Source organism: Sorex fumeus, unplaced genomic scaffold, assembly GCF_029834395.1.
Source record: "Sorex fumeus unplaced genomic scaffold, SorFum_2.1 ptg000063l, whole genome shotgun sequence".
Lineage (NCBI taxonomy): Eukaryota > Metazoa > Chordata > Mammalia > Eulipotyphla > Soricidae > Sorex > Sorex fumeus.
Window position 1 is genome coordinate 54,746,524 of NW_026606120.1, and position 27,420 is coordinate 54,773,943.

The window sequence follows — 27,420 nt, forward strand, 5'->3', positions numbered from 1 at the left end:
TCAGTTCCACAGCTCCTGGATTGTGAGACTTTGACACCTCCGAATTTCACAGTCCTGACTGGAGCCCAGAAGATTAGATGGGAAAGTTGTGCAGAAGGCGCTCTAAGCTCAGTGACTGACAATGGCACCACGTAAGACTCAGCTAGCACTAAACAGCTCACCAAACAGTAAATACAAAATTTGACTTTAGTAACACCACCATGGTGATAATATGTTGTAACAAACAATATAAAGTAAATTATTTTGTGCCTGCTAAGGGAGCAGGCTTGGGGGGAGAAGTGGGAAACTGGGGACATTGGTGAAGGAAAGATCACTGGTGGTGGAATTGGTATTGGGACATTGAATACCTGAAACAACTGTATTATGAACAACTTTGTAAATCATGCCATTTAAAGTTTCAACAACAAAAAGAAATAAATGCTATTGAACCGTAGTACCTCAGCTACAATAGTTTACTTATTTATTTTTTACATTCTGAGTGTCTGAAGATAGTACAGCCTGACATGCTCCCCAGCCTGTGTTTGAACTCTAGCACAGAGTCCTCTAAGTGTTACCAAAGACATGAGGATGAGGGGAAGGAGCACACACCTAGGACTGAGGAGACAGAAGCCTCAGCAGGATTAGGTAGCGTGGCACTCATTTATTCACACAAGTATAGATTGTTGTCTCGGTGGAGCCTGAGAAAGCCACCTCAGGAGAAAATGTGGGCAAAGTACCAAACTTTCTGCAAGTTCAGCAAGGTCCAGAGCTATTTGGTGGTCTTTGGCTCCGATTGTGGTGGCCTATGTTGACTTTTGTCTTGGAGTCATAACACCATTGAATGAGGAGGTTGAGAAGTCAAAGGTAGATTCTTTCTCGACGCTCAGCCTTTCCTGTTGGTCCTCCATGGCACTGGACTTGGCAATAAAGATGGGATTCAGCTTTGCATGTGTTAACTTGATAATAATTGACTCCTCCAGCAACTTGTTCTCATCTAGGATCTTTTGCCTCCTCTGGAGTCCATATACTTTGGCCTTAGGTGTCACGTCATGTTTAAAGGAAACCTTGTTTTTCAGCTTGTTTTGGACCCAGGGGTCAACTGAGGCCAACAGAATTAAAGTTTCTTGTAGCTGCATTGAAATAAAGGGCCTGTGACAGGCTCACTACAACCAAGGCTCTGAGGGGGCCCTCAGAGAAGGGGAGTTTTAGCTACAGTCCACTATGTCTCCAAGGAATAAGCCAAAGAACACACTCCTCCCTCCTTACAGGGAACAAGTGGTGAAGGTAGGTGGGGAATGGTTGGGTCTTGGAGGAAGGGTCAAGGAGAGGAAGGTGGGTAGCAATGTCTTACATGCTTCTTCACGGTTTGGTCTGTTTCCATATCCAACAGGTCCAGAAGCAAGTAGAACACACGCTGGCTGCGGATCCCCAGGACACCCTGGCAGAGGCCGAGAGAGTTCCTGAGTAGCCACAGCCTAGAAAGATGCTCTGTCGCTGCGCATTCTCATGCCAGTTCTCATGTGATGCCCACTAGCCTAATGAGAGGGGAGATAGGACTTCCTAGCTGGGATACCCCTTTCCTTTACCTTTTGAGGCCATTGCATGGAATGCCCATACACATTATTCACCAGCAAGAGGCAAGACAGTTTCTCTGCTATCTTTTGTGTTTGTTTTATTGTTTGGGCCACACCCAGCAGTGCTCAGGGATCACTCCTGGTGTGGCTTAGGCCACATGGGTACTGGGGCCCAAACCCAGGCAAGTGCTTTACCTCTTGGCTCTTGACTCTCTACCTCCTGGCTCCAGTTCCTGTGCTATCTTAAACAACCTCTATTTACCCATCTGTCCTTCAGCCCTTCCCCGTATAATCCTGATGTAAAGGTTGCTTTGAATTCTTGGACTGGAATTCTAAAATAAGCAAACAAATTGTATCCTGAAACTCTACAGTTGTTTCTCTTCCTGTGCCCTCCCTTCTGTAGCACCTACTTCTTACACCAGTTCCATCTGGTGAGGGAAGCAGAGCTGACCTTACCAAAGAGATGATTGCTTCCAAGCGGACAGCAGGGTCTTTGTGCTGCAGTTGCCTGAGGAGAGGAGAGTGTGTAGGGGTTCAGTGAATGGGGAGATAAAGGATGGCAGATAGTTTCTTAACAGCTCAGTGAATTTGGGTAGTTGATGTCTGGTGCTAAAACTTTAATCATTTCCCCATCTGGTTTTTAGTCTGGAAAGGGACTTGGAGGTACCCATTGATAATTGTCTCTCCCAAACTTTTGTCAGTCCCTTTCATGGCTCGTTTTATTTTGGGGGGGACTGGGAGGGTGGGTGGCACACCTGCTGTTGCCCAGGGGTTACTCCTGGCTGCATTCAGAAATCACTCCTGGCTTTGCTCGGGGGACTACTATTGCTCTGGCTTCTCACGGCTCATCTTAAATTGAACTTCAGAGCAACCTCAAGAGGTTGGCACTATGAATTCCTTTTTATGAATAAAGAAAAGCCTGGGTTTTTTTCTTTACCTCCTCCCTGCCCCGCATATATATATATATATATATATATATATATATATATATATATATATCCCATTTTGGAAGACCATATGGGATGGATGCTGGGGATCAAACCTGGGTCAGTTGCATGCAAGGCAAATGCTCTACCCACCGTACTATTGTTCTGGGCCCCTGTGTACCCATACGCTTTAAGATTTGAGTTTTGGAAGGTTGGAGGCTACATTTGGCAGTACTTGGGCCTTACTCCTGGTTGTACTCAGGAATCACTCTTGGCAGGGTTCAGAGGACAATATGGGGTACTGGGTATTGAACCTTGGGCATGTTGCATGCAAGATAAGGACCCTACCCTATCTCTTGAGCCCCTAGCCCTGCGAGGATCAGAAAGCTCTGAACTCCAAGATACTCACGGCTCCATCAAGTTCAGCATTGCTGGCCTCATCTTTAACTCTTCTGCTGTTTCAGCTGCAGTCTGTCTCATAATCTAAAGAGAGATCAAGGTGTGAACATAGGAATGTTGGGATGGCCCCTTAAGTCCTTCACCTTTTCCAAGTATTTATGAGGGTTAGTACCTAAGGCTATTGGCTTCAGAACTAATGGTTTGGTAGGAGACAAGGGAATAGACCACAAAAGTTTTTTTAAGTTGCCCAGGAAGTAAGTGTGAGTGCACATGGGAGAGGTTCCTCATTCAGAGTGGGTACCTGGACCATGGCCTGGAGGAAATGATACCACTTCTGAAAGCTAAGATGTTAGGTGGGACTAACGTAGCAGAGGACTGAGGGGGGAGTTGGAAGCAAAAGAGGCCAGAAAGACTGGGCAGCAGAGTTCTGTTTTGCTTGGTGATCAAAATGGTACTCTTGCAAGTGGGACCCTGAGTGATTACCAGGGACACGTGTCAGTCAGGACAGGCTTGTGTTAAGCACAGATGGTGGGGGCTCAGAAGGAGAGTGGGGAGAGATGAAACAGGTGAGGAATGGACCTTGTGAGGCCTTGGGGACGGGCACCTCTGTAAAGTTCTACAGAGAATCCTCGGAGAAACACAACCTGATTGTCATAGAAAAATATCTCTGATTAAGAAAAATATCAGTGACTAGTTCTGTGACAAGCTATAATACAGAGCAAAGTAGTGGGGCACAGGAATTTGGGGTGCATTATGCCTTTAATGATTTGGGAAAGCTCCCCATAGAAGGTGTCCTTTGGACTGGTCTTGAGGGTGCAATGGTGGGGTGTTTTTGTTTGTTTTTTGCTTTTTGCCATGTAGGGAATTGATCCCAGCTCCTCCTGGAGCACTCTGCCATGGAGCCATCATGCTTGATGGGCTGGAGAGTGGGGAGCTAATTTAGGACTGTTTTAACCCTGCAGAGGAGATGGGGATAGTATTGAGTGTCAAGGCAAAGGGAGCTCAAAAATACTAGCTGCTTGTGGAGTTTAACCAGTATTTTTTATATATCCTGGATATCAACCCCTTTTCAGATGTGTATTCGGCGAATATCCTTTCCCATTCTGTAGGCTGTCTTTGTATTTTGGTCATTGTTTCTTTGGAGGTGCAGAAGCTTCTTAGTTTAAGATAGTCACATTTATCTATCTCTGTTTTCACTTGCTCGGCCAGTGGTGTGGCATCTTTGAAGATACCAGAAAACATCCAACCCCATCCAAAAATGGGGCAATGAAATGAACAGAAACTTTCTCAAAGAAGAAATCCAAATGGCAAAAAAGCACATGAGAAAATGCTCTACATCATTAATCATCAGGGAGATGCAGATCAAAACCACAATGAGATACCATCTCACACCTCAGAGACTGGCCCACATTCAAAAGAACAAAAGCAACCGATGCTGGCATGGATGTGGCGAGAAAGGGACACTCCTTCACTGTTGGTGGGAATGTTGATTGGTTCAGCCCTTCTGGAAAACAGTATGGACGATTCTCAAAAAATTAGAAATTGAGCTCCCATTTGACCCAGCAATTCCACTCCTGGGAATATATCCCAGAGAGGCAAAAATGTATAATCGAAGTGACATCTGCACTTGTTTGTTCATTGCAGCACTCTTTACAATAGCCAGAAACTGGAAGAAACCTGAATGCCCAAGAACAGATGACTGGTTAAAGAAACTTTGGTACATCTACACAATGAAGTACTATGTAGCTGTTAGAAAGGATGAGGTCATGAAATTTACATACAAGTGGTACAACATGGAAAGTATCATGCTAAGCGAAATGAGTCAGAAAGAGAGGGATAGACATAGAAAGATTGCATTCATCGGGGGGATATAAAGTAACAAAATATGAGATTAATACCCAAGAATAGCTGAGATCAGCACCAGGAGGATTACTCCATAGCTTAGTGGCCAGCCGGGCATTCTGGAGGAAAGGGCAGCTCAGATAGAGAAGGGAGCACCAAATAAAGGGTGTTTGGAGGATCCTCCCAGGAGGGGAGATGCATGTCGAAAGTAGACTATGGACTGAACATGTTTGCCACTCAATGCCTCTTTTGCAGACCACAACACCCAAAAGGAGAGAGAGAACACAGGGGATTGCCCTGCCACAGAGGCCATGGGGGGATGGGGGTGGGGGGGATATTACCCATGGTGGTGGAAAATGGGCACTGGTGGAGGGATGGGTATCTGATCATTGTATAATCGAAACCCAAGCACAAAAATTGTAAATCTACAACTGTACCTCATGGTGTTTCACTAATAAAAAAAAAAGTAAAAAAAAAAACCACTCATCACTGAGTGTCAGAGAAATGCAAATCAAAAAAAAAAAATACTAGCTGTGTGAGGGGAATAGAAAATGGGTTAGGGTGAAGGTGGTTCTTTGGGAGACAGGATGTGGGGATCATTATGCCAGGGAGATCCTCCAACAGGGAGAGGAATTTGGAATTCCTGGGCTGTTACTTACCAGGAATGGTTCATCGTGTGTCTTCTTCATGAGCATGTTAAATGTGAGTCTCTCTAGGCCCTGGGCCTGGATCTGTTCCAGCCCAATTGTCTTGAGCATGTGGGCAGCTTTGATGCGGTGCTGAGGACCAGAGAGGTGAGACCTGCAGGATAGACTTGTCTTTCTCATCCCCCAGTCCACCCCAATGCTGGAGAATGCAGCCCCAGAACGTACCTCGAGGACAGCAGAATGGTTCATCTGGTCTAGGATGGCCCTGGTGATCACTTCTGACTTCACCTTCAGTCTCTGCACCAGCATCTGGAGCGCCTGTGGGGGCAGGGAGGCAGGCAGGGAGGCCAGGACTGAGAGACAGGGTATGACCAGGCCAACTTGAGGGCCGAACTTAGCTTTCCTAGTAATAGACCTTCCTTCTGCCTCTCGGTCTGTATGTGAGAGCACAGGTTCATATTTACACATTGGTGCACCCAGACCAATCTCATTCCCAGAATAACATCTTCTCAATGTCCACATGACCTCAGGCACATGTATCCTCATGAGCACTCAGGGCCCCACAGTGCTCCCCGAGGATGCTGCTGCTTTCAGGGAGGAGAATAACAGGTCCAGACCCCAACCGCCTCAGCCCTGGCCTTTGTTTCCCCTGTGCTCCCAGGGACCCGTTTCCCAGCCCGCCCACCTTCATCTTGGTCTTGGGGTCCTGCTCTAGACACTCCAGCAGGAACTCTTGCACCAGACTGCTGCAAGGCCTCAGGAACCCCAGGCACAAGCCAGCCTCCAAGGCCTCCTCGCCCGAAAGTCTCTTGACCAAGTTCTGTAGCACAGACACCAGCTTGTCTTCATCCCACACTTGATACCTCTGGGGGGAGATGGAAGAAGAAACTGCTGGGGAATAATCTTGAGTGGAGCTTGGTGGGGCAATTCATGGCTGTTTCCAGACTCCATGCCGAATTATTCCAGTTCCTTTTATTTTTGCTGCTACTTTGATTTCCTCCTACTCATATCCCCTCATTTCTCTGAATTGATTTTCTGGACGGATCATTATCACTCTTGAGCACTCCTGCTATTATTATTATTATTATTTTGGTAAACAGTCATTTATTTGGATTCATGGTTTTACAAAGGCCATTTTCCCCCACACTGTATTAGTACCAGATTGTTAACTGATAGTTAACTCAGACTTTTATAGGGAAACTTGTTTACACATATAGTATATGACTTTAAAGACTGTAAAGATAACCCCCCCCCCCAAAAAAAAACCCCAAAAAACTATCATTATAATTTTCTTCCCATCTTTCCTGGATTCAGATTTGTCTTACTGCTCAAACTGATGTGTGAAATCTGTCTAAAGGGACTGAGGAAGATTATATACAACCAAGAGATAAAAACACCCAAAAGGGGGCTGGAGCGATAGCACAACGGGTAGGATGTTTACCTTGCACGCGGCTGGCCCGGGTTCAATTCCCAACATCCCATATGGTCCCCTGAGCACTGCCAGTAGTAATTCCTGAGTGCAGAGCCAGGAGCAACCCCTGAGTATCACTGGGTGTGACCCAAAAAGCAAAAACAAAAAAACCCAAAGGGCAAGAGAGGTAGCTAGTGCATATTCTTTTCATGCATGAAGCCTGATTGGAATTCTAGGACTACACGATCCCTAGAACTTTGCTAGGAGCAACCTCTAAGCAACAAAGTAGGAATATCCCTTCACCCCCAGGTGTGGCATAAAAACAGAAGCAATGTCTTTCAGCTATTTGAAAGAACAAAGAGGCTCTAGGCAAGCTGAGTAATGTTTTTCAGTGGAGAGATGGTGGTCCTACTTATTATCCCTACCTGTGATAAAAGGAATTTACCAGCCATCCATTCTTTTTTTTTCCTATGAAAGGCATGATGTCAATAGCTGTTTCCACTAGTGCTACAGCCTTAATTGCCACAAATAAAATGCTCAATAATGACAGCTTCACTGCTATGCCTCCCTTCCCACCCACACCAAAATATTTCCCTCTCTCAATTGTGCAAGATGAATTCACAACCAGCTCTTTCTAAAGACATTCAGATATAGTGCCTGATAATGTGACTGCCTTCAGAATCCTGGGTAAAAAGAAAATGGGGCTGAAGGCTTAAATGCATGGCTCTAGCTTGGCGCTTAGCCCCAGGGCTGTTAGAAAACTGTTCTAATAGCCTGTTGATTCCAGTTCTTGGTGACCTCTTGAAAAGGAGATCTAGAGTTGTGAGCAATGACCTGTACCAGATTTCTGTAGTTAGCTCAGACTTTTATAGGAATAGCTGTTTAAACGTATAGAATATGACTTAAAAGTACATAAAGATACCATAAAAATACGCTCCCCCCCAAGGTGTTTTCTCCACTCCAGGAATCCCTGTATGTTCTTTTTCCCTTTCCTTTTTGGGTCATACCCAGTGATGCTCAGGGGTTATTCCTGGCTCTGTGCTCAGGAATCACTCCTGGCAGTGCTGGGGTGGGGTGGGGGGGAATCATATGGGATGCTGGGAGTCAAACTTGGGTTGGCTGTGCAAGACAAATTTGCCCTACCCTTTGTGCTATCGCTCCAGCCCCTCCCTGCCTATTTTCTTTAGCAGACAATCTTTCCAAGTTAGTCTTATCCAAAGGCTGTTGGCTCTTACTTCCAAGAGGTTTCATGTCTCTCAACACCCTGACAGTTGTTTTTCTTAGACCCAGGAAGCCATTTCCTTTTCCAGGAAGAATCCTCTTCCTCCTCTTGGTTCCGTGAGCAAGAACTTTACAAATCATGAGTGAATGGACAAGCCAGTGAGGCTTGACTCTCCCCGTCCGAGACTAAGGTGTCAGGCTGCAATGCAGATGGTACAGTCCAAACTGGGTTTCTGTTCTATGACAGCCAGCCTGGAAGCAGTGAGAAAGTCCAACTTCCTGGGTGTCTGCAGGGATTGAAGTGGCTGAAGGAGTGTAATGCAGTCATCCTCCATGACCTGTCTGGTTGGGTCATCTTCTTTAAAGTCTTCTTTTGACATCCTCTTTAGACTCTCAGTCTGATTCTCTGTCACTTGAAGTGTTTCCACAAGAAACACTTCTCTTGTCACCTCTACTTGTCTTTCCTGGATTTCCTGCAATGTGAAGAAGGAAGTGATGCTGGTCTGCTGAATACCTGCAGATGAAGTTTTTCTTTGAGTAAAAGAAATTTTAGTTTTCCTCTCTCCAGCAAAGAGTGTTAGCAGTTTGGTGTTGTGATTAAATGTGTCTGCACTTCTGTCCCTTCAGTGCTGCTGTGTCCAGCCACAATCCTGAAGGCCTCCTCCTCATGGTTTCTGTGTCTTATGGCCCCTGAGGGGCCTGAGCCAGCTGCATACAGGTGAGTGCACCTGGCATCTCAGGGAAAGGCCACAGTGCCAGCACCAAGGTTCACTCCTACTATTTTAATCCCTGGCATTAAATAATACATGGTACCAGATTAAAAATACATAGGGTTGGGACTGGAACGATAGCACCACAGGTAGGGCGTTTGCCTTGCACGCGGCCACCCCGAGTTTCATTCCCAGCATCCCATATGGTCCCCTGAGCATCACCAGGAGTAATTCCTGAGTGCAGATCCAGGAATAACACCTGGCACAGGTGTGACCCCCCCAAAACAACAACAACAACAACAAAAAAAAAACATAGGGTCAGATTGAAGAAATTATAGGGCTGGGTGTGACCTTAAAGAAATAGTAAAAAAAAGTTCCAGACTAATAACTGCCAGTTCCCAGCTTTACCCAAGATTCCTTTTTACTTGTTGCTGTTTCTATTTGTTAACTGTGTTTTGTTTTTATTTGTTTGGGGTCCACACCCAGTAGTACTTAGGACTTACTTGGTTCTGTGCTTAAGGATCACTCCTGGGGTTGCTCAGGGAACCATTTGTGGTGCCGGGTATTGAACCCAGGTCAGCTGCATGCAAGGCAAGCAACCTGTCTCCCTACTTGCAGGCTTGATATCATCTCTCACCTACTCAGGGATGCTGCCATGTGCTCTTCCTGCTCTCTTCAAAATTGGTTTTCCTAACCACTGGATTCCTATTCCTCAGCACAGAAACATGTTTGGTTTTTTTTTTTTTCCTAGAATCTACCCATAATGCCAGTTATAATCCTTTCCAGCAAAACTTGGGAATTGCCCACACTGACGAGTTCTAATTTTTTACTCAGTCAAAGGAGGGGCTGGAGCATAGTACAGTAGGTAGGGCTCTTGCCTTGCACACAATCAACCTGGGTTTGATTGTTGGTACCCTATATGGTCCCCAGAACCCTCCAGAATTGAACCCTGAATGTAGAGCCAGAACTACATCCTGCTGGGTGTGGCCCCCAAAACAAAAACAGACGAAAAACAGTCAAAGGCTCCATATTGTTAAATCTGTGTATCAATTTCAGACCTTGATTGTCTTCTGATGTATTACTTCTCCACATTTATAGATTATTACTCTTCTCCAAGGCATTGTTTTGGAGGCAAAATCAAACAAAAAAGACTTGGCTTCATCATTTTTTCTCTCTTTTATAGCTCACATTCAGCTGATCAGAATCTTACTGTGCAAGTATTCCCAGCTGGAGAGAGAGTTCAGGGGTTAAGGCACATGGTCTTGCACATGGCTGACCCCGGTTCTATTCCCAAGGAACTTGGACAGTGTCAGGCCCCTAATGGATGTTTCTACTGGTTGAAGACATGAACACATAAGGCCACTTTCACATGGGACAGTGATGGGATCAACATAAGAGGACCCTAAAAGGGATGGAACTTCAAAAGCAATGTCATCACACTCGGTTCCTGTGCTCTCTTAACAAGCATACTTTAGGGCTGTTAATGCTCCCATTTGCAGAGCAGGGGCGTCAGTGGGGTACCAGGGGTGCGTGATATTTGACTTCTGCCATGCTCTGTGATCACTATCTCCTTTGTAGAGAGGGTCAGACTGCCGCTCTAACAGCTGTCTTTCAGAGGCTGGCTGACAGTAAGTGGCAGCAAAAATGTTGCTTCTACTCAGGGTTACCCCCTACCCCAAGGGAACCTTCAGGTCTTTCCCCATCAAGGCTGAGAGCTTAGGTTACCTTGGTCCTGACCTAACATGCCCCAACTCATCTCACATACACTGTCAGTTCCTCATCCTCCTGTGCCCCAGTTCGTGACTTCAAATCACCTTGTCTTTGGGGGCAGAGCTCCAGAAGTTGAGAGCCACACGTAACCCTCTGAGTGTGTCCAGCCTTCGCAACTTATTTTGCCCTTTGAGCTGCTTGATGAGTGTGTGGACCACAGTCTCATTCAGGCAACCTGGATGGAGAAGGCGCTCTAGTTAGAGCAGAGCTGCTGGCACTGCTTTTCTCTGCCAGATCCACTACACTTGGCTGCATCCACAAGAAGCAAGTCCCAAGGAGCCAGAGATACAGAACAGGTAAGGGCACTTGGCCGGCATACAGTCAAGCCAACTTGGATCCCTGGAAATTGAGTATGGTCCTCAGAACTGCCAAGGGTCATTCCTGGCACAGAGCCAGGGATAGCCATTGAGCACTCCAAGATATGGCCCAACTTCCCCGAAAAGAGGAGACTGCCCCCCAAAGAGCCCCCCAAAAGACACAAATTCCTAGGTTCCAAGTGTGTTGTCCAATGTTCCAGGACCCCAGAGCAATCCCAGCAGCTCTGCTCTAAGTCAGGTTCTCCATTCAGGTTATCTGAATGAGACTGCCCATATGCTCATCAAGCTGCTCAAAGGGCAAAATGAGTTGCAAAGGCTGGACACACACAGAGGGTTCCGTGTGGAGTGAAGCATGGCCACTGTTTTGGGAATGTTCCTCTGTGTCCTTCTGCCCTTTGCTCCTTTCCCATCTCTCCTTCCTCTCTCTGTCGAAAGAGGCCTGAGAGAATGGCCACACCCTGCTCAGGCTCTGCAGGAGGATGCTCTGCTCTTTCAGTCCTTCCTCCTCCCCGTCCCCTGATCTGCTGTCCCCGGTAGAGGATGGACTCACCCAGGATAGCCAGGCTTCGACACGATTCGAACTTCACTCTCTCTGGGCCGGTGTGGGCCTGAGGTATGAGTAGATGGTAGAATAAGATCAAAACATGAAGGATGGTCAGTACTTTCAGGAACAGCTCAGCACAGCTTTTTATTTTACAAAGAGGAAGCAAGGGCCTGGTGAGGACTGGCCTGTGCTCAAACACGGGAGAGAGGCAGACAGCTGAGTGAAGGAACAGCCGGTGAGAGTCAGACTTTGACTCAAGTCCTTGGGGCAAGTCTTCTTGCCTCTCAGGTCACATTTTCTTGAGAAGCAGAAAATATCTAGTCCCCGTTGTGAGATTAAGTGAGTTGGAATGTGCCTGACATGGACATGTATCGATTACATCATGGATTTGGGCACTGTAGGGCAGGAACTATAGGTCCGCCTCTTTATTGCTGGCTTTCCAGCCCAGTGTATTTCTTAGGTCACAGATATCTTTAGTTTTTTTTTGGGGGGGGGCACACCCGGTGATACTCCTGGCTATGAGTTCAGGGATCACTCCTGGAGGTGCTTGGAGGACCATATGGGATGCCAAGGATTGAACTCAGGTAGCCCTATGGAAGGCAAGTACCCTACCCGCGATACTATAGCTCCAACACCAGACCACAGATATCTTTAGGCTCTCTCTTCCCTACCCTTTGGACCTGGTGGTCTTTTTTCTGGTTGTATTTATTTGGGAGCTTGTTCCCAGCAGTGCTCAGGAGCCATTCCTGAACACCACATGTGGAATTGAACTAACATGGGCAGTAATGCAAGACAAGTGCTTAACCCCTGTACGATCTCACTCGTCTGGATTCAGCGATCCTCTAAAGGGTGCCAATGGTCTGAAAAGAGACTCTTCTCACTGGATCTGATCATTTGTCCTTGAACCCCAGGGACCTGTGTGGGCCCAGGTGCCAGGCTCTCCACCCCTCCAACCCTGTTATCCCTTGAACTCTAAGCTGCCCAGACTCACCGCCCAAAGCAGAGCTTCCACGATAAACTGGTCTCTGATGCCCAGACACCCCAGAGCCTATAGGAATGAGGGAGAGGGGAGAGAAGAAGGGAGAAACTACCTACTGCTGCCAGGAGTGACCCTCTGGGGACAGTGGGGGTGGAATCCTCCCCTCCCATAGCCCAGCTCTCTCACCTGCCCTCACTCCTCACCTGGGCTGCGTAGTGCTGCTCATCCTCGAGGGGCGAGGTCAGGCTTTGGGTGAGTTCCTGCCCATAAGGCAGCCAGCAGGAGGGAAGGAAGGGGACAAAGGAGCTGGGGAACAATCAGAAAGGAGCTTCCCCCATTCCCTCTCGGTCCCCATGGCAGGCAGGGGCAAGATAGGGACTGTGGCAGGCCAGAGCATCACAGGGACAGGCTCTCCCCACCCTCCCTGCACCACTGACCATATTTAGAAGTTACTCCTGGCTCTGCACTCAGGAATTGCTCCTGCTCAGGGGACCATATGGGATGCCGGGGATTGAACCTGGGTCGGCTGCGTGCAAGGCAAACACCTTCCCCGCTGTCCTATTTCTCCAGTCCCTGACCTTTAATCTTTTCTGCTTCAGGGGATCCTCATCTCCTGAGAGCCTGAATCTCATGACGGGCAACTTTCTATGTGGAGATAAAATTTAGAGGAGGGGGAATCCTCTGTGAGGAACCTGTATGAGAAATGACATGGGCAGCCTTAATCCCCTTGTCCCCTCCCTTCCTCATGCCACAAACTCTCCCCTGTCCCTAGTTCTCCATCCAACTCAGAGAAGGGAGCAGAGAAAGACAGATGAAGGTTCAGAAGTATTTCCTCTGCCCCCCCACCTCCTAACTGTATCCCTTTGGACCCAGGGTCCTCTCAGATCCATAGGCTGACAGGTCCCCCCAACCATTTCCTCTTCTCTGCCAGGGCACAGAGAATGATCAGGGTACAGAGCACACCTGGGGTAATCTCTCATTTTCCAAAGCATCTTGCTGGTCTTTTGGTCCTTGGCGTACATATTGTACCAATCGATGTAGCGCTCTGTTGTGTGGTCATAGCAGTAAGGCACTGCTCCAGGCTCGTTGGGAAGTTTCCGCCAGCGCTCTGGACTTGGGGGGAACTCTTCCATTTTCGGCTGTTGGGGGTGTGAGGCTACAGTCAGTGCTATCAGAAAAAGGACTGGGGTGAAGGGGCCATGTGACTGCGGGAGAGAGGCCCTTTGTCTTCTCATCTGGGCTCTGTTCCTGCTCCCTGTCATCCCCTGCATGGCCTGGCCTGGGTGTGGGACTTCACTTGCACACATGGAAGAGATAATGGCCCTTTGTCTTTACTCCTGCCAATGTGGCTGTAGGGAAACAACTCCATCAAGTGCTTAGTGATCTGTAAGTGGATCTGAGTTCAGTTTGGTGGGTGGATATCAAAGCCCTTTGAAAATGTCCTCTAGGCATTTGAAGGAGAAGTAAGATCAGGGGTAAGGCCACTGGCAATACTCACCACCACTCCCAGCAATGCAGAGGCAAGTGTGGAAATGTTCATTCAATCAAGCTAGCTATAGGTACTCAGTGGGTACCTATTATGTCCTAAGCACTGTGCAAGGTACTGTGGATGCTGTTATTGTCCTGCTCTTTGGAATTGAAGAGGTTTTGTTGGAAAACTTTTTTTCAAGTAAACTTTTATTTATTTATATAATTTATTAATTAATTTTTGGGGGAATCACTTCTGGCAGTACTCAGGACTTACTCCTATCTGAATTAAGAATCATTCTTGGTGATGCCTGGGGGGCCATATGTGGTGCCAGGGATTGAACCCTGGTTGGCTATGCACAAGGAAAATGCCCTACCTGCTGTGTTAGCACTCTACCACCAAGTAACCTTTTATTTTTAAAAAAATATTTAATTTATTATTATTAATATATATGTTTTTGTTTTTGGGTCATCCACCTGGCAATACTCAGAGGTTACTTCTGGCTCTACACTTAGGAATTCATCCTTGCAGTGCTTGGGGGGGGCACCATACGGGAGGCCCGTAATTGAACCTGGGTTGACCGCATACAATGTAAGTGACCTATCCTCTGTAGAATCTCTCCAGCTCAAGCAATCATTTAAATCTTAAACTTTTTCCACTCATGGTCCCTTTTAGCTAAGAAAATTTTATATAATCTCAAGTCTATAAAAATAGGAATGCAACTCAAACATTTACTGACAATTATTTATTTTCAAACAAATTATAGTCCACAGTTGAAGCAGCTTCAATAATCATAAAACTGAAACTCTGACTAGTAGAGAGGGCCAGGAGCTCTCATTAAAGATCTGACTTGGCAGGGCTGGAGAGATGGCACAGCAGGTAGGGTGTTTGCCTTGCATGCAGCCGACCCGGGTTCAATTCCCAGCATCCCATATGGTCCCCTGAGCACCGCCAGGGGTAATTCCTAAGTGCAGAGCCAGGAGTGACCCCTGTGCATTGCCGGGTGTGACCCAAAAAGCAAAATAAATAAAATAAATAAATTACATTAAAAAGAAAGATCTGACTTGGCATCTGCCCTGTCTCTTCAGTCCAGCCATTCTCTATTTACACATTTTTCTCTGGGTCACAAGAAAGAGGCACTTCAGGACAAGAGAGATAGTACAGCAAATACTGCTTTTGTCTTGTACACAGTCGACCCCGGTTCAATCCTCAGACCACATACTGTCCCCCAACTACAGCCAGGAGTGACCCTTGAGCACAGTGACAGCAATAAGTCCTGAACACTACCAGGTATGGCCCAATACATTCCCCCCCGCCAAAAAAAGAGGTACTTTAAACAGTGATCCCTAAGTAGGTGACTGAGAAGGTCATTATAAGAGTTTTCAAGAGATTATCATGTTTTCAGGAAACAGAGCACAGACTTACAATGAGTAGGACCATCAGATATAGCCCACATCAAACAAAAATTAGGATGTCCAGTTAAATGTGGATAGCAGACAATAAGTGTAATGTTTGAGACACATGTATATTAAAATAATTAATTCATCATTGGAAATTCAGATTTAACTAGGCAGCCTGTATTTTATGTGACAATTTTCACTATTGGAGCCCTGTACCAAAGCATAACAATGATTCTCATTACTGGGCACCACCAGCCCAGCTAAGGTCTACCTGGTGTTAGTCATATGGGGCAGGGTTGACTGTGGCACTGGAAAGTCTGAGGCTCAGAAAGGGCAAGTTCATTTGCCTTGCACCTGGCTGACCCAAGTTGAATCCTTGGCATCCCATATGGTACACCAAGCACCGCCAGGAGTAATTCCTGAGCAAAGAGCCAGGAGTAACCCCTGAAGCATTGGTGGGTGTGACAAATAGAAAGAAAGAAAGAAAGAAAGAAAGAGAGAAAGGAAGGAAGGAAGGAAGGAAGGAAGGAAGGAAGGAAGAAAAAGGGCAAGTGGCTTGTCCAGGTCACACAGTGTTAATGGTGACCCCAGGGCTAGGGAGGGGCATGTAAGGGTTCTTAAAGCAACAGGATGGTGTGTGGCTCCCCTTCCTTCAACAGAGCTCCCAGGGTGACCAAAGTCAGGGATCTTACCTGGTAGCGGAAGCAGGGTAGTTGAACTGGCGCCTTGGCTTTTCTGAGCTCTGCAGTACAAAGGAAACAAGGCTCGGAGAGGAGGCTTGAAGGATCACGCATGTTAGCTTTCATTTGTTGAGCATTTAGTGAAGCCTTGTCCTGGGGGCTAAGGTAAGCCTCACTCCATGGAATGGGGAGAGCTCTGTGGCTTCCTGGTCTGGGGCACAGCAGCGGTGCCATAGCCTGAGAGAGTCTCAGAAATGTAGAATCTCAGGTGCCACCTGGGAACTCCTGAGTCGGGGTCTTCATTAGAAGACTTGTGCAATGCAGACTGAAGTTTGAGAAACACGCTCTCACAGAGTTTGCTTCTGAACCGTTGCTGCTTATTAGGATGATTTGTGAGGAACTTCTGACAACTTCATCATACAAATGGAATCGAATTATTCAGGATCTAGGCTTTAAAAACACTCCCGAGAGGTTGCTAATATGCAGCTTCTGGTGAAAACTATGGGTCAAGCTCCGTGGGTTTTTTTTTTTTGGGGGGGGGGGTCACACCTAGCGATGCTTAGGGGTTACTCCTACACCTGGCTTTGCACTCAGGAATTACTCCTGACGGTGCTCTGGGGACCATAGGGGATGCTGGGAATCGAACCCGGGTCGGCCGGGTACAAGGCAAATGCCCTACCCGCTATGCTATCACTCCAGCCCCCAAACTCCGTGCTTCTAAAACATGCACCTTCAGCTTCAAATTCCCAGGAGAACCTGTTAAAACATTCATTTCCTAACAAGCATGGGAAACAGATGGCTATTAGGCAGAGATGGGACAGACGAGGGACCCTTACGTGCTTGGAGGCTCAGGAAGACTTCCTGGGGGAGACGGTGTAAAAGTGAGTCTTACCTAAAGATCCAGCAGGGGAAGGGGAACGCGACGCCCTAGGGCAGAGCCGGGCGCCTCGTGGGAGCAGAGGCAGAGGCGTTATGCCGAAATCGCACCCTAGAGGGCGCTGAAGACTTCCCTTGAGGGCCGTGGCGAGGCGCGGAGGGTCATGTGGCGGCCCTGTACTGTGACGGACTTACTGATCACGCCCTTCTGTGACCAGGAATTCTTGTAGCTTTCCTTTTCTGGGTCAATGCCCTTGACCCCTCCCGGTACATTCCCGTCTCACCTCTGGTTCTTTCTGGATAGTCCAGCCACGGATAATTGACCATTGACCTGGAGAAGTCAAAAGCCTCAAGTCTTGTTTCAAACGCCATGGTCGGGAATCAGGGAGAGAGCACAGGGGTGCAGAGATGTGGGGCCGGCCTGGGGGCGACCTTTTCTGGGCAGTACAGGAGGGACCAGACGCTCCGAAGTACAGAGCAACCAGATCTCCTAGGAAACAGAACCCTTCGGTTCCAGCCTGCACAGGGATCAGGCCTCTGTGAGCCTGTGGCCTTCCCTAGTTTAATTTCTGGGGGACCCTCCAAAAGTGGTGGTCACGGGACCGGAGAGATAGTGCAATGGGTTAGGCATTGCACACAGCTGACCTGGATTCGATCCGTGGCATCCTTTGTGGTCTCCCCCCTTGAGCACCCCTGAGTGCAGAGCCAGAAATAACCCCTGAATATCACCACCAGGGTGTGGCCCCAAACCAAAAAAAGTGGCGGTCAGGAAGTCCCCTGGTGCCTCTCCTGGTGATACTCAACCAGCTGAGTTGTCTATTAGGTGCTGGGACTGCAGTGCAGGACCAGTGGGTGAAGCTGGGACTGGGTGGGGCTGTGCCCGTTAATGAGTCACTTTTTCTTTATGAGCTTGAGTTTCTTCGTAGGAAAGTCCTGTCTACCGACCCAAGGGGAGAGTCTTGTTCTTCTACCAGAGTGGATAAGCCACTAGCTGGGGAGGCTAAATTAGTAAAGAAAATTAAGCCTTCGCTAAAGAAGCGGTTTTCAGGATTCCTCAGGAAAATGATTCATCAGGCGGGAAAGCCTCCTTAATGTGAAAGACTGACCAGAGCAAGACAATGCCTGGATGGGAAGAAACTGCCCTGTAGACTTTCTGTGGCAGACACTGACAAGTCTTTCCTTTATGTGGGTTTCTCATTTTCTTTTTTTTTCTGGGGCCATACCTGATGGTTTTCAGGACCTGCTCCTGGGTCTGTTCTCAGGTTCATTCCTGTTCAGGGGACTATATGTGCTACTGGGGACTGAATCCAGGTCAGCTACATGCAAGGCAAGTGCCTTACCCACTGTTCTATTTCTCTGGCCCCTTTCCAATTTTTCAAACATCATTTGAAAGTTATCTTGGGGATCTGGAGAGAAAGCACAGCGGGTAAGACTCTTGCCTTGCATGAAACTTACCTGGGTTCAAAGGTTTTGGGTGTACAAAGTGGTATCCCATGGTCATTGTATTCAAGTGCAGGGAAAAATATGCCAAAAGTATGTACACACATGTACATGCATAGGCACATAAAGCAAATGTGGTAAAATGTTAACTTTATTATTGTTTATTTATTTATTTATTTATTTATTTATTTTGACCATACCTGACTGTATTCAGGACTTACTCTGGGGTCTGTTTCTAGGGATCACTCCTGGCAAGGCTCTGGGAACCAGATGTAGTTCTGGGGATCAAACCCAGGTTGGCTGTGTGCAATGCAAATGCCCTGCCTACTGTACTGTACATCTCTGTGGCTCCAGATGTTCACTATTTGAATCTAGATGAAAAATAATAGACTATTTTCAAATAGTCTTTGAAAATTTGCAAATAAATGCTCTGTGTGTGTGTGTGTGTGTGTGTGTGTGTGTGTGTGTGTGTGAAGACTTTGAATCTGGTGGATCTGAATCTTAATTGTCAACTGTACTCTGCCTTCCCCAATATATGTATTTTTTGCCCCACCAGGCAGTTCTCAGTGCTTCCTCCTGGATATGAACTCAGGAATCACTCCTGGAGGGCTCAGGGTAAAACATGGGATGCTAGACATTGAACCAGGCTTGGCTGAATGCAAGGCAAGTGCCCTACCTGCTGTACTCTCTCTCTCTCTGACCCTTTCCTCTACTTCTTTGCTATAAGATTTTGGGAAAGTTGTTTTTCTCTTTTGCCAAGGATTTCCCAATTGTAAGTAGATTTAAAAATTCTACCTATAGGATATACTCAAGAATAAAGTGCATGCCTTGTTGCATGTGACCTGGATTTAAGCCCTGGCGCTGCAGAAAAAAAAAATAAAAATGAAACCTAATATTGCTCCTAAGTTTGTGAGGATGTAGGATGATGAGTGTAGAGAATTACAGCAAGTGCTCAGTTAATGCTGGTTAGTTATGACCAATTATATATTGTCATGCAGGGACATAGAGATGGAAAAGTTGGAATGTTTCCACTTCAAGGATGCTGGGACTTGAAGCTGGAGTAATAGTACAGTGGACAGGGTGCTTGCCTTGCATGTGCCTACCTGGGTTCAATTCCTGACATCCCATAGATTCTTCTATACCCAGGAGTAATTCCTGAGTGCAGAGCCAGGAGAACCCCCCTGAGCATGGTTGGTTGTGACCCAAAAACTTAAAAAAAAATTTAAACAAAGAATGCTGGGGTTGTCCTAGAAAACCACAAAAGGTCTTGTGTTAGGGCCGGAGAGATGGTACAGCAGGAAGGATACTTATCTTGCGGTGGTCAACCCAGGTTCAATCCCTCACACCCCATGTGATCCCCTGAGCCCCGCAAGGGATGATCCCTGAGAACAGAGCCAGGAGTAAGCCCTGAGCACCATCGGGTGTGGCCCCCCAAACAAAACCAAAGCAAAACAAAAAATATCTATGAAGCTCTATTGTCAACAACTTTGTAAATCATGGTATCTAAATAAAAAAGGGAAAAGAAAAGATCTTGCTCTGTTTGAAAGAACTAAGATCATTTGGGGCTTGCCATAAAAATTCCATTTCAGTGATGTTAAAGAACCCCGTGAAAATACAGAACAGTGGATATATGTGTTTGGGGTGATAACAGAGTGGGTAGAAGGGCCCCTGAAGGTCTGAGGAAGCAGTGGGTGGTGCAGTGGCAGGGAGAAAGAAACTTTTGGGGCCTTGGAGTGGGGTGACTTGTCCCAGAGTAACCTGCCTCCTTGCCTGTTCTGTCCTGCCCCGGCCCCTTCTCAGAACCCCTTCCTACAGCTGTGCTCAATGTGTGTCAGTGGCTGCTGACCAGGCTAGGGTGGGTGCCAGTGGGGTGCAAGCTCTGGCCCTGTGAGTTTAATGCTTGTGCAGGAGGAGGGTACCTGAGAGGGACATCACACCAGGAGCCAGCGCGGTAATTGTGTTGAACTTTATTGGCAAGCAAGAGCTCACACTTTCCAATCAGCCCCGACCAGCGAGGGATCTCAGTGAGAGCTTTGGTTTTATTGCTTTAATATAATGGCCCAGTTTTCTCTCCTTTGCCTCAAGAGGCAAAAGGTATGCTGAGGGCAGGGTCTAGGCCATGTAGAGGGCCTGGAGCCAGGGCCTTACTGCTTCAGGCAGAGCATGGGGTGCTGCTAGAGGGTTTCCTAGCTGCTGTTTAGGGTGGAAGCTGTGTCCAACAGGAGGAAGTATTGCTGATGGGGTAGTGGTGGTGGTTGCTGCTGCTGCTGCAGGAGAAGCCTCTCAGACTCTTCAGGAGAAAGAAGCAATGGAAGGGTGCATCCAAGTTCAGGTTCCAGGTGTCCTTTGTCCTAGTTCATCTCCATAGAGTTGATGTACTTCCGCACCCATCTGTCCTCTGGGTTGGCACACACCTGGCGTTTCTTTCGTGTGATAAAACTATGGGAGAGGAGAAGAGTGTGAGCATTGGAACAGACACTGGGAGGCTTATGGGGAAGTGGTGAAGGTGTTTGGGGGAGCTCGGAAGATTGTATTTGTGCCTCTTAAGGAAAAGATGCTGCCTCTTCTGGAGCATCCCAAGGGCTCTGAACCAGAAAAGACTTATGTGCACTTCAAGAAACACATGAGGTGCTGAAAGTAGACTATAGACCAAACATGATTGCCACTCAATGCCTCTATTGCAGACCACAGCACCCAAAAGGAGAGAGAGAGAACAAAAGGGAATACCCTGTCACAGAGGCAGGGTGGGATGTGGGGATGGGGGTGGGTGGGAGGGATACTGGGATCATTGGTGGTGGAGAATGTGCACTGGTGGAGGGATGGGTACTCAATCATTGTATAACTGAAACCCAAGCACAAAAACTTGGAAGTCTACAACTGTACCTCATGGTATTTCACTAATAAAAAATAAAAAAAAAAGAAACACATGAGGAGCTGGAGCAATAGCACAGCGGGTAGGGCGTTTCTTTATGTTCTGTAGGGCTTTATCATGAATAACTTTTCCCTGCCCCTTATTTCTTTTCTTTTCCCTTCCTTCCTTCCTTCCTTCCTTCCTTCCTTCCTTCCTTCCTTTCTTTCTTTCTTTCTTTCTTTCTTTCTTTCTTTCTTTCTTTCTTTCTTTCTTTATCGTGCCACACATGGCAAGTGCTCAGGGCTTAATCCTGACTCTGAACTCAGGGATCACTCCCAGTGGGACTCCGAGGACCATATGTGGTGCTAGGAATTGAACCTGGGTTGACTGCATTCAAGGCAAATGCCCTGCCCATACGCCCATACTACTATTGCCCAGAGCCCTCCTATGGGTAATGGTCACTTGCAGGAAGTTGCAGTCTCTTTTCCGAGACTCACCCTGAGCCCTCGACATTTCTCTTCCTCTTGCAGATGAGGCTTCTGAAGTTAGTTTCAGAGCCAACCTGCCCCTGTTCACAAAACAAACACAGGAAATCCTGCCACCCTCACTGTCCTCTCTCCTTGCTGGTGGCCAGGAAGTGAAAAGGTCAGGAAACCGACATTGGGATGAGGTTGCTCAGTCCAGCCCCACTTCTTCATCCTTGCAGAAGGCAATGCCGCAAAATGGCCCCACCTTGCTAAGTCTTCTCTTCCTGCCAGCGCTTTGCGAACTCTCTCCCTGACTCATTCTGCTCAGTGTCATGAGGAACATGCCCCAAGAAAGCACATGCGTCAAAACTTGCTGGCTTTTTCCTCTGACTTCCCTGTGGTCTGGGGTCCGGCACACAGTGGGCATTTAACTGATACTGAATGCATTGCATCCATGCAGCAAGTTTTACTTGTCACTTTTGGTGGAGGGTATGGGCCACATTCAGGAATGCTCAGGGGCTACTTGTGGCTCTGTGCTTAGGGGTCACTCCAGGCAGTGCTTAGGGACTATACATAGTGCTGAGGATCAAACCAAAATAAGCTACATACAAGGCAAATGCCTGACCCTCTTGTGGCATCTCTGCCCCATCACTTGTCATGGCAAGGCCCCTGTCCGGCTCATGCCACACTTGACAACACTTTGTCGTAGCACTAATATTCTCCCTTCCTTGCACTCACTCCAGCCCCCAGTGCCTTTGCTCGGAGACAAACTTTAAGCAGAGGCCTGGGGCTGTAGAGGTCATGCACAGGGTCAGGTGCAGCCTGGCTTGTGGACAATCCTTGTTTGATCTCTGGCATCACATGATACCCCCAGCACTACTGTGTGTGACTCCCAACACTACTGTGTGTGACTCCTCCCTCCCTGGCCTGTAACCCTGAGCACTGTTGGATGTGATCCCAAAACACAACAAAACAAAAAACAAGAAGCCTCAAGGCCACACTCCCTCTGCCCAGAGTGCCAGTCCCTCGGGCTCCTCTGCCAGGGCCTCCATCTCAGTGGCCTTCACATCGCACACCTCTCAAGGCCCTTTCTCCTGCCCCTGGAGCTGCATAAACCCCCTCTCCTTTTTTTTTTTTTTGTTTTTTGGGTCACACCCAGCGATGCTCAGGGGTTACTCTTGGCTCTGTACTCAGGAATTTTCCTGGCAGTGCTTGGGGGACCACATGGGATGCTGGAAATGGAACCTAGGTCTGCCGCGTGCAAAGCAAACGCCCCACCCGCTGTGCTATCACTCCAGATCCAAACCCTCTCTCCTTTTGCAATTTTTTTTTTGGTGGGGGGGTGGGGGCGGGGTTGGTGGTAACCTGGGATCCACCAGGGCTCTGACTATTGGTGCTCAGGAGGCCGTGTGGTTACCCAGGGCACTTTGCATGTCAGGCATTGCTTCTGTCTCTTAAAAAAAATTGTGGGTCAACCCGGCGGTGTTCTCTCATGACAACAAACATGTTAAACTCGGTACCGTCTCTCCAACCTGCTCCTGGTTCCTGCTAGCCAGGCTCCATCAGAGCTAAAAGGCCTCTCTGAACACCTCTGACTTTGCCAGGATCACAGGAAGTCTGGAATTAAGAAAATCTGCCACTTTATAGAGAATCTTAGTGATGACTCCTTTTTTGTTCTCTGACACTCTGGCCTTACCTTTCTCCAGCTTCACTCATTGTGAGTGTCACCTTTGCAGAACAAGGGGGCTACAGAGATGGTCTCTGTTCTTCATTTACTGGGCAGCCCTGGGCAGATCTAGACCCTTGGGCAGATCTAAACTCCCAGGGCTCAGCTGCAGAATCTGAACCCTGTAGAGTCTCCTATGTGACCACTGAGCCATAAGGTAAGGCCTGGGGACCCTGATGCACAGATGCCTCCCAGAGGTGCAGCGGGGCTAGATTTCCCCTGGGGTTTCTAGTTTTCCTCTTTGCAAGAGAATGAGTTCCCGTGCCTCATCACACAGTTTTACTTCTGTACATACCCAACTGCAATCTGAGTCCCAACCTCTTCTGCCTGTTCCCCTGAGGCTGTAGGTGGATTTCAGTGGTGGCTGAGGGACCTGGGGGCACTCTTGGGTTTGTTACTGAAAAGGGAGTACCCAGTTGATGTTCTCCATGACAGATGACATTCAAGTAAAAACAAAACCAAACAAAACCACAAACTTGTAGGACCAGAGAGATAGTATAGTGGGTAGGGTGCTTTCCTTGCATGCAGCCTGACTGGGCTCAATGCCCAGTGCTCCAGATGGTCACCTGAGCACACCAGGTTCTATCTCTGAGCATAGCATCAGGAAGTCCTGAGCATTGCTATGTGTGCCCCTCCCTCCAACCAGATAATAAAACCTCAAAAACAAACAAAAAACTACAACACAACTTGTGAAGGTCAGAGGCCCGCTCAGGCCCAATCAGGGTGGAGAGAGTTGAAGCACACTCCTTTGACATGTGCTCAGTGGGTGGGGAGCAGGGTAGGACCCAACAGGAGGATCCCAGCTAAGGGCACAGCTGGAGGGAGGATGGGGCATGGCACCCTCCGGAGGGTCCCTCGACCAAGACTCACACGACTGCCGGCATGGAGCACTTGCTGCTGGTGTAGAAATATTCCTGGATGTGGGCCCGTGGCACGGAGCGGCCGATGTAGGAGAAGCAGCAGGGCGTGGTGTCCGAGGCATCTGGGAGGAGAACGACAGGAACGGTTTTCACTGCCTGTGCACACTGAGTCTCACGCTGAGCATGTTCTAGCACTTTCCTCCCTCGGTCCAAACCCAGACAGACTCACTGGTGACACCACAAAACAGAGGCAGGCGGGGGGGGGGCCCAAACACTCCATCCTGGGGTGCAGTTAATCCCCTTCCTGCCTCTAATCCCTAGGGTTCAGGTTCTCAGGGCATGCTTGACCTTCTCTCGGGTTGTCCTGGGGTCTCTGCCCTTATTTGTGCCTTCCTGGGATCCTCGGTGGATTCAGAAACTTGGTTTCTTGGAGCCCTGTGGTTTTCTGCAGGGACATTCGCCACACTCAGGACTCTGGCAAGGGATCTGCAGAGGCTGCAGGCATTTGGGGAAACCTTGGGAGGAAGCTTGAGGAGAAGTTTCTGGACAGAGGAGCACTGAGTCGGTCACTTTGTTCAAGATGACCATGGGACGTGTCCTGCTCCCGGTAGAGTGCTTCAGAACAAGCAGAATGCTAGCTTCCCGCAGGGCCTAGCTGTGTGCCCTTAATCAGAACCTGATATCTCTGGGCCTCTGTTTCCCCCAGGTCAGTGCTCTAAATTGTGATGACTATTATTATTAGTTTTGGGGACGGGCGGGGGGGGGGGGCGGATACTCTGCAGTTCTCAGGCATCATACCCTGATTTGTGCCCGGGGCCACACCTGGTGGTGCTCTGGGGATCATATGTAGTGCCGGGATTTCAAGGAGGGCTTCAGTTGCTGCTCATGCCAGGAGCACCTAAACCTTTGTACTCTCTTCTGGCACCCAAAGTTGTGACTGTTCTTTTTATTTTATTTAAATTTTTTAAAAAAATTGAACCACCTAGAGCTACAGTTACAAAGTTTTCATGTTTGAGTTTCAGTCATACAATGATCCAACACCCATCCCTCCACCAGTGCACATTTTCTACCACCAATGTCCCCAGAATTCCTTCCACCATCCCATTCTACCTCTCCCCCTGACTCTATGGCAGACAATTGCCCTCTTTTTCTCTCTCTACTTATGGGCATTATGGTTTGCAATATAGATTACAGATAATGAGACTCCATCATGTTTGGTCCTTTATCCACTTTCAGCACACATCTCCCGTCCCTCCAACCATCATTGACTTAGTGATCCCTTCTCTATCCCAGCTGCCTTCTCCCCCAGCTCATAAGGCAGGCTTCCAACTGTGGAGTAATCTTCCTGGCTCTTGTCTCTACTGTCCTTGGGTATTAGTCTCATATTATGATATATTATATTCCACAAATGAGTGTAGTCCTTCCATGTCTGTACCCCTCTTTCTGACTCTTTTCACTTAGCATGATATTCTCCATGGCCATCCACTTATAAGCAAATTTCACGATTTCATCTCTCCTAACAGCTGCATAGTATTTCATTGTGTAGATGTACCAAAATTTCTTTGACCAGTTGTCTGTTCTAGGGCACTTGGGTTGTTTCCAGATTCCGGCTATTGTGAACAATGCTGCAATACAGGTGCAGATGTTGTTTCTACTGTTCTTTTTTGCACCCTTGGGATATATTCCCAGAAGTGTTATTGCTGGGAAGTTGTGGCTATTCTTAAGATGATAAACGTAGAAGAAACAATTGGCACCATCCCATATTTAATCCATCTAGGCAGTTAATGAACTTGATTATCCTTTCTCAAAACCCATTTCTTTTTTCCTGGTCTATGAAATAGGGGAGCCTATATCTGCCTCTGTCTGTCCCAGTAGTTTTCCTTTGAACTGCTTAGAGGTGTCTTGGAAACCTCCCAGCCATAGGTATGAGCTGCCTTGAATACTTAGTATAGATGTGCATTTGATGAACCCCATGGGGCTTTGGATGGAGCTTAAAGGCATAGGAAGTTGATCTGTAATTCTACCAAGGGGTAGCTTAGAGATCTCGGTGGGGGGTGGGGGGTGAGGGGGACACCTGTTCTTCTGGGTCAACAATATATAGGAATGTAAACCAGGGGTCTAAGGAATAGTCTAGCAGGTGAGGAACTTACCTTGAGTTTTACCTTACCTCAGTTTGCTTCCCGGCACCACATAGGATCCCCTCAGTATCACCGGGAATAATCCCTGAGTACAGAGCTAGGCAGAAGCCCTGACCACTGCCAGATGTGTCTCTCCCCTCCACCAACAAAATGAAAGAAAGAAAGAGAGAAAGGAAGAAAGAGATAGAAAGAGAGAGAAAGAAAGAAAGGAAGGAAGGAAGGAAGGAAGGAAGGAAGGGAGAAAGAAAAAAGGAAAGAAAGAAAGAAAGAAGAAAAGAAAGAAGGAAAGAAAAAGGAAGAAAAGAAAGAAAGAAAGAAAGAAAGAAAGAAAGAAAGAAAGAAAGAAAGAAAAATAGGGGCTGGGGACTAGCTCAGAGATCAGGTGTCCGGACTTTGCATGCACCAGGACCCGACTTTGGACCTTGATGCCACATAGCCCCTGAGCTCTCCGGGGTGTGACCCTGCTGGTCCCTGTCACTTCAGGGTCCGAGAAGCTCTGTATTCTGGGCTCTTGGCTTTGGATTTTCTGGCCTGTTTGGCAGAATGTCACTGAGAATAGTCCCCAGAACCTGTGTGGGTGATCCCCATCCCCACCAAAAACAGAATGGAAGTCACAGGATCCTGACAGTGTGAGTGCTAGAGTTGGAAGGAGGATAGGACTGACCACGCTGAGGGGCTGATGGCCAGAACCTGCACTTACGTGGGGAGGCGGACGCAGGTGCGCACAGGGCTGCGGTGGCCAGCACGAGGGCGAGGGCAGCGGTGGACCCCTGCATGGTGCTTGGGCTTCTGAGCTGGCACGCTCACTTGCTGTCTCAGGTTCTCAAGATTTCACTACAACTCTGGCACTTTATAGGGGACCAGACCAGTAGAGGGGTTACTTCCTGACGGGGAGTTTCCAGCTCAGCTGCTACACATTGGCTCATCTCAGCAGTGAAGTCACAGCAAACAGAAAAGAAAACTGAAATCACTCCTGGAAATCTCCTACGCCCCAATTTCCTGGAGGAAGCGTCCCCCTCTCCTGACACCCTCAGTCTCATGGCCCGGGGGAGGGGGTCCTCCCTGGGCTCCCCTGCTTTCCTGGGGCAGTTAGGGCAGCGTTGAAAACCACACAGCTTGGTGGGGTTTAAGTGCTGCAGTATGATCTGTGCCTCCTCTTCCTTCTCCATGGATGGATGCTGATGGAAGGTGACTC

The 27,420-nt window shown here is 47.9% G+C and overlaps 2 protein-coding genes across 2 annotated transcripts; both read right to left on the reverse strand.

Annotated features, from left to right (window-relative positions):
* Positions 1–666: 666 nt before the first annotated feature.
* On the reverse strand, positions 667–17,115 carry HEATR9 (HEAT repeat containing 9). Its single transcript, XM_056126525.1, has 15 exons — positions 17,028–17,115; positions 15,880–15,929; positions 13,283–13,458; positions 12,898–12,964; positions 12,523–12,579; positions 12,332–12,388; positions 11,347–11,404; positions 10,524–10,654; positions 6,053–6,232; positions 5,593–5,685; positions 5,380–5,499; positions 2,889–2,962; positions 2,010–2,061; positions 1,331–1,417; positions 667–1,109 (listed from the first exon to the last, which is right to left on the reverse strand). The coding sequence occupies exons 1-15, from the start codon at positions 17,113–17,115 to the stop codon at positions 783–785; spliced, it is 1,617 nt and encodes a 538-aa protein (XP_055982500.1). The 3' UTR covers positions 667–782.
* Positions 17,116–20,181: 3,066 nt separating this feature from the next.
* On the reverse strand, positions 20,182–27,050 carry CCL5 (C-C motif chemokine ligand 5). The gene is made up of 3 exons (XM_056127631.1): positions 26,926–27,050; positions 24,098–24,209; positions 20,182–20,622 (listed from the first exon to the last, which is right to left on the reverse strand). Exons 1-3 carry the CDS (start codon positions 26,999–27,001, stop codon positions 20,535–20,537), a joined length of 276 nt encoding a protein of 91 aa, XP_055983606.1. The 5' UTR covers positions 27,002–27,050; the 3' UTR covers positions 20,182–20,534.
* Positions 27,051–27,420: the final 370 nt, after the last annotated feature.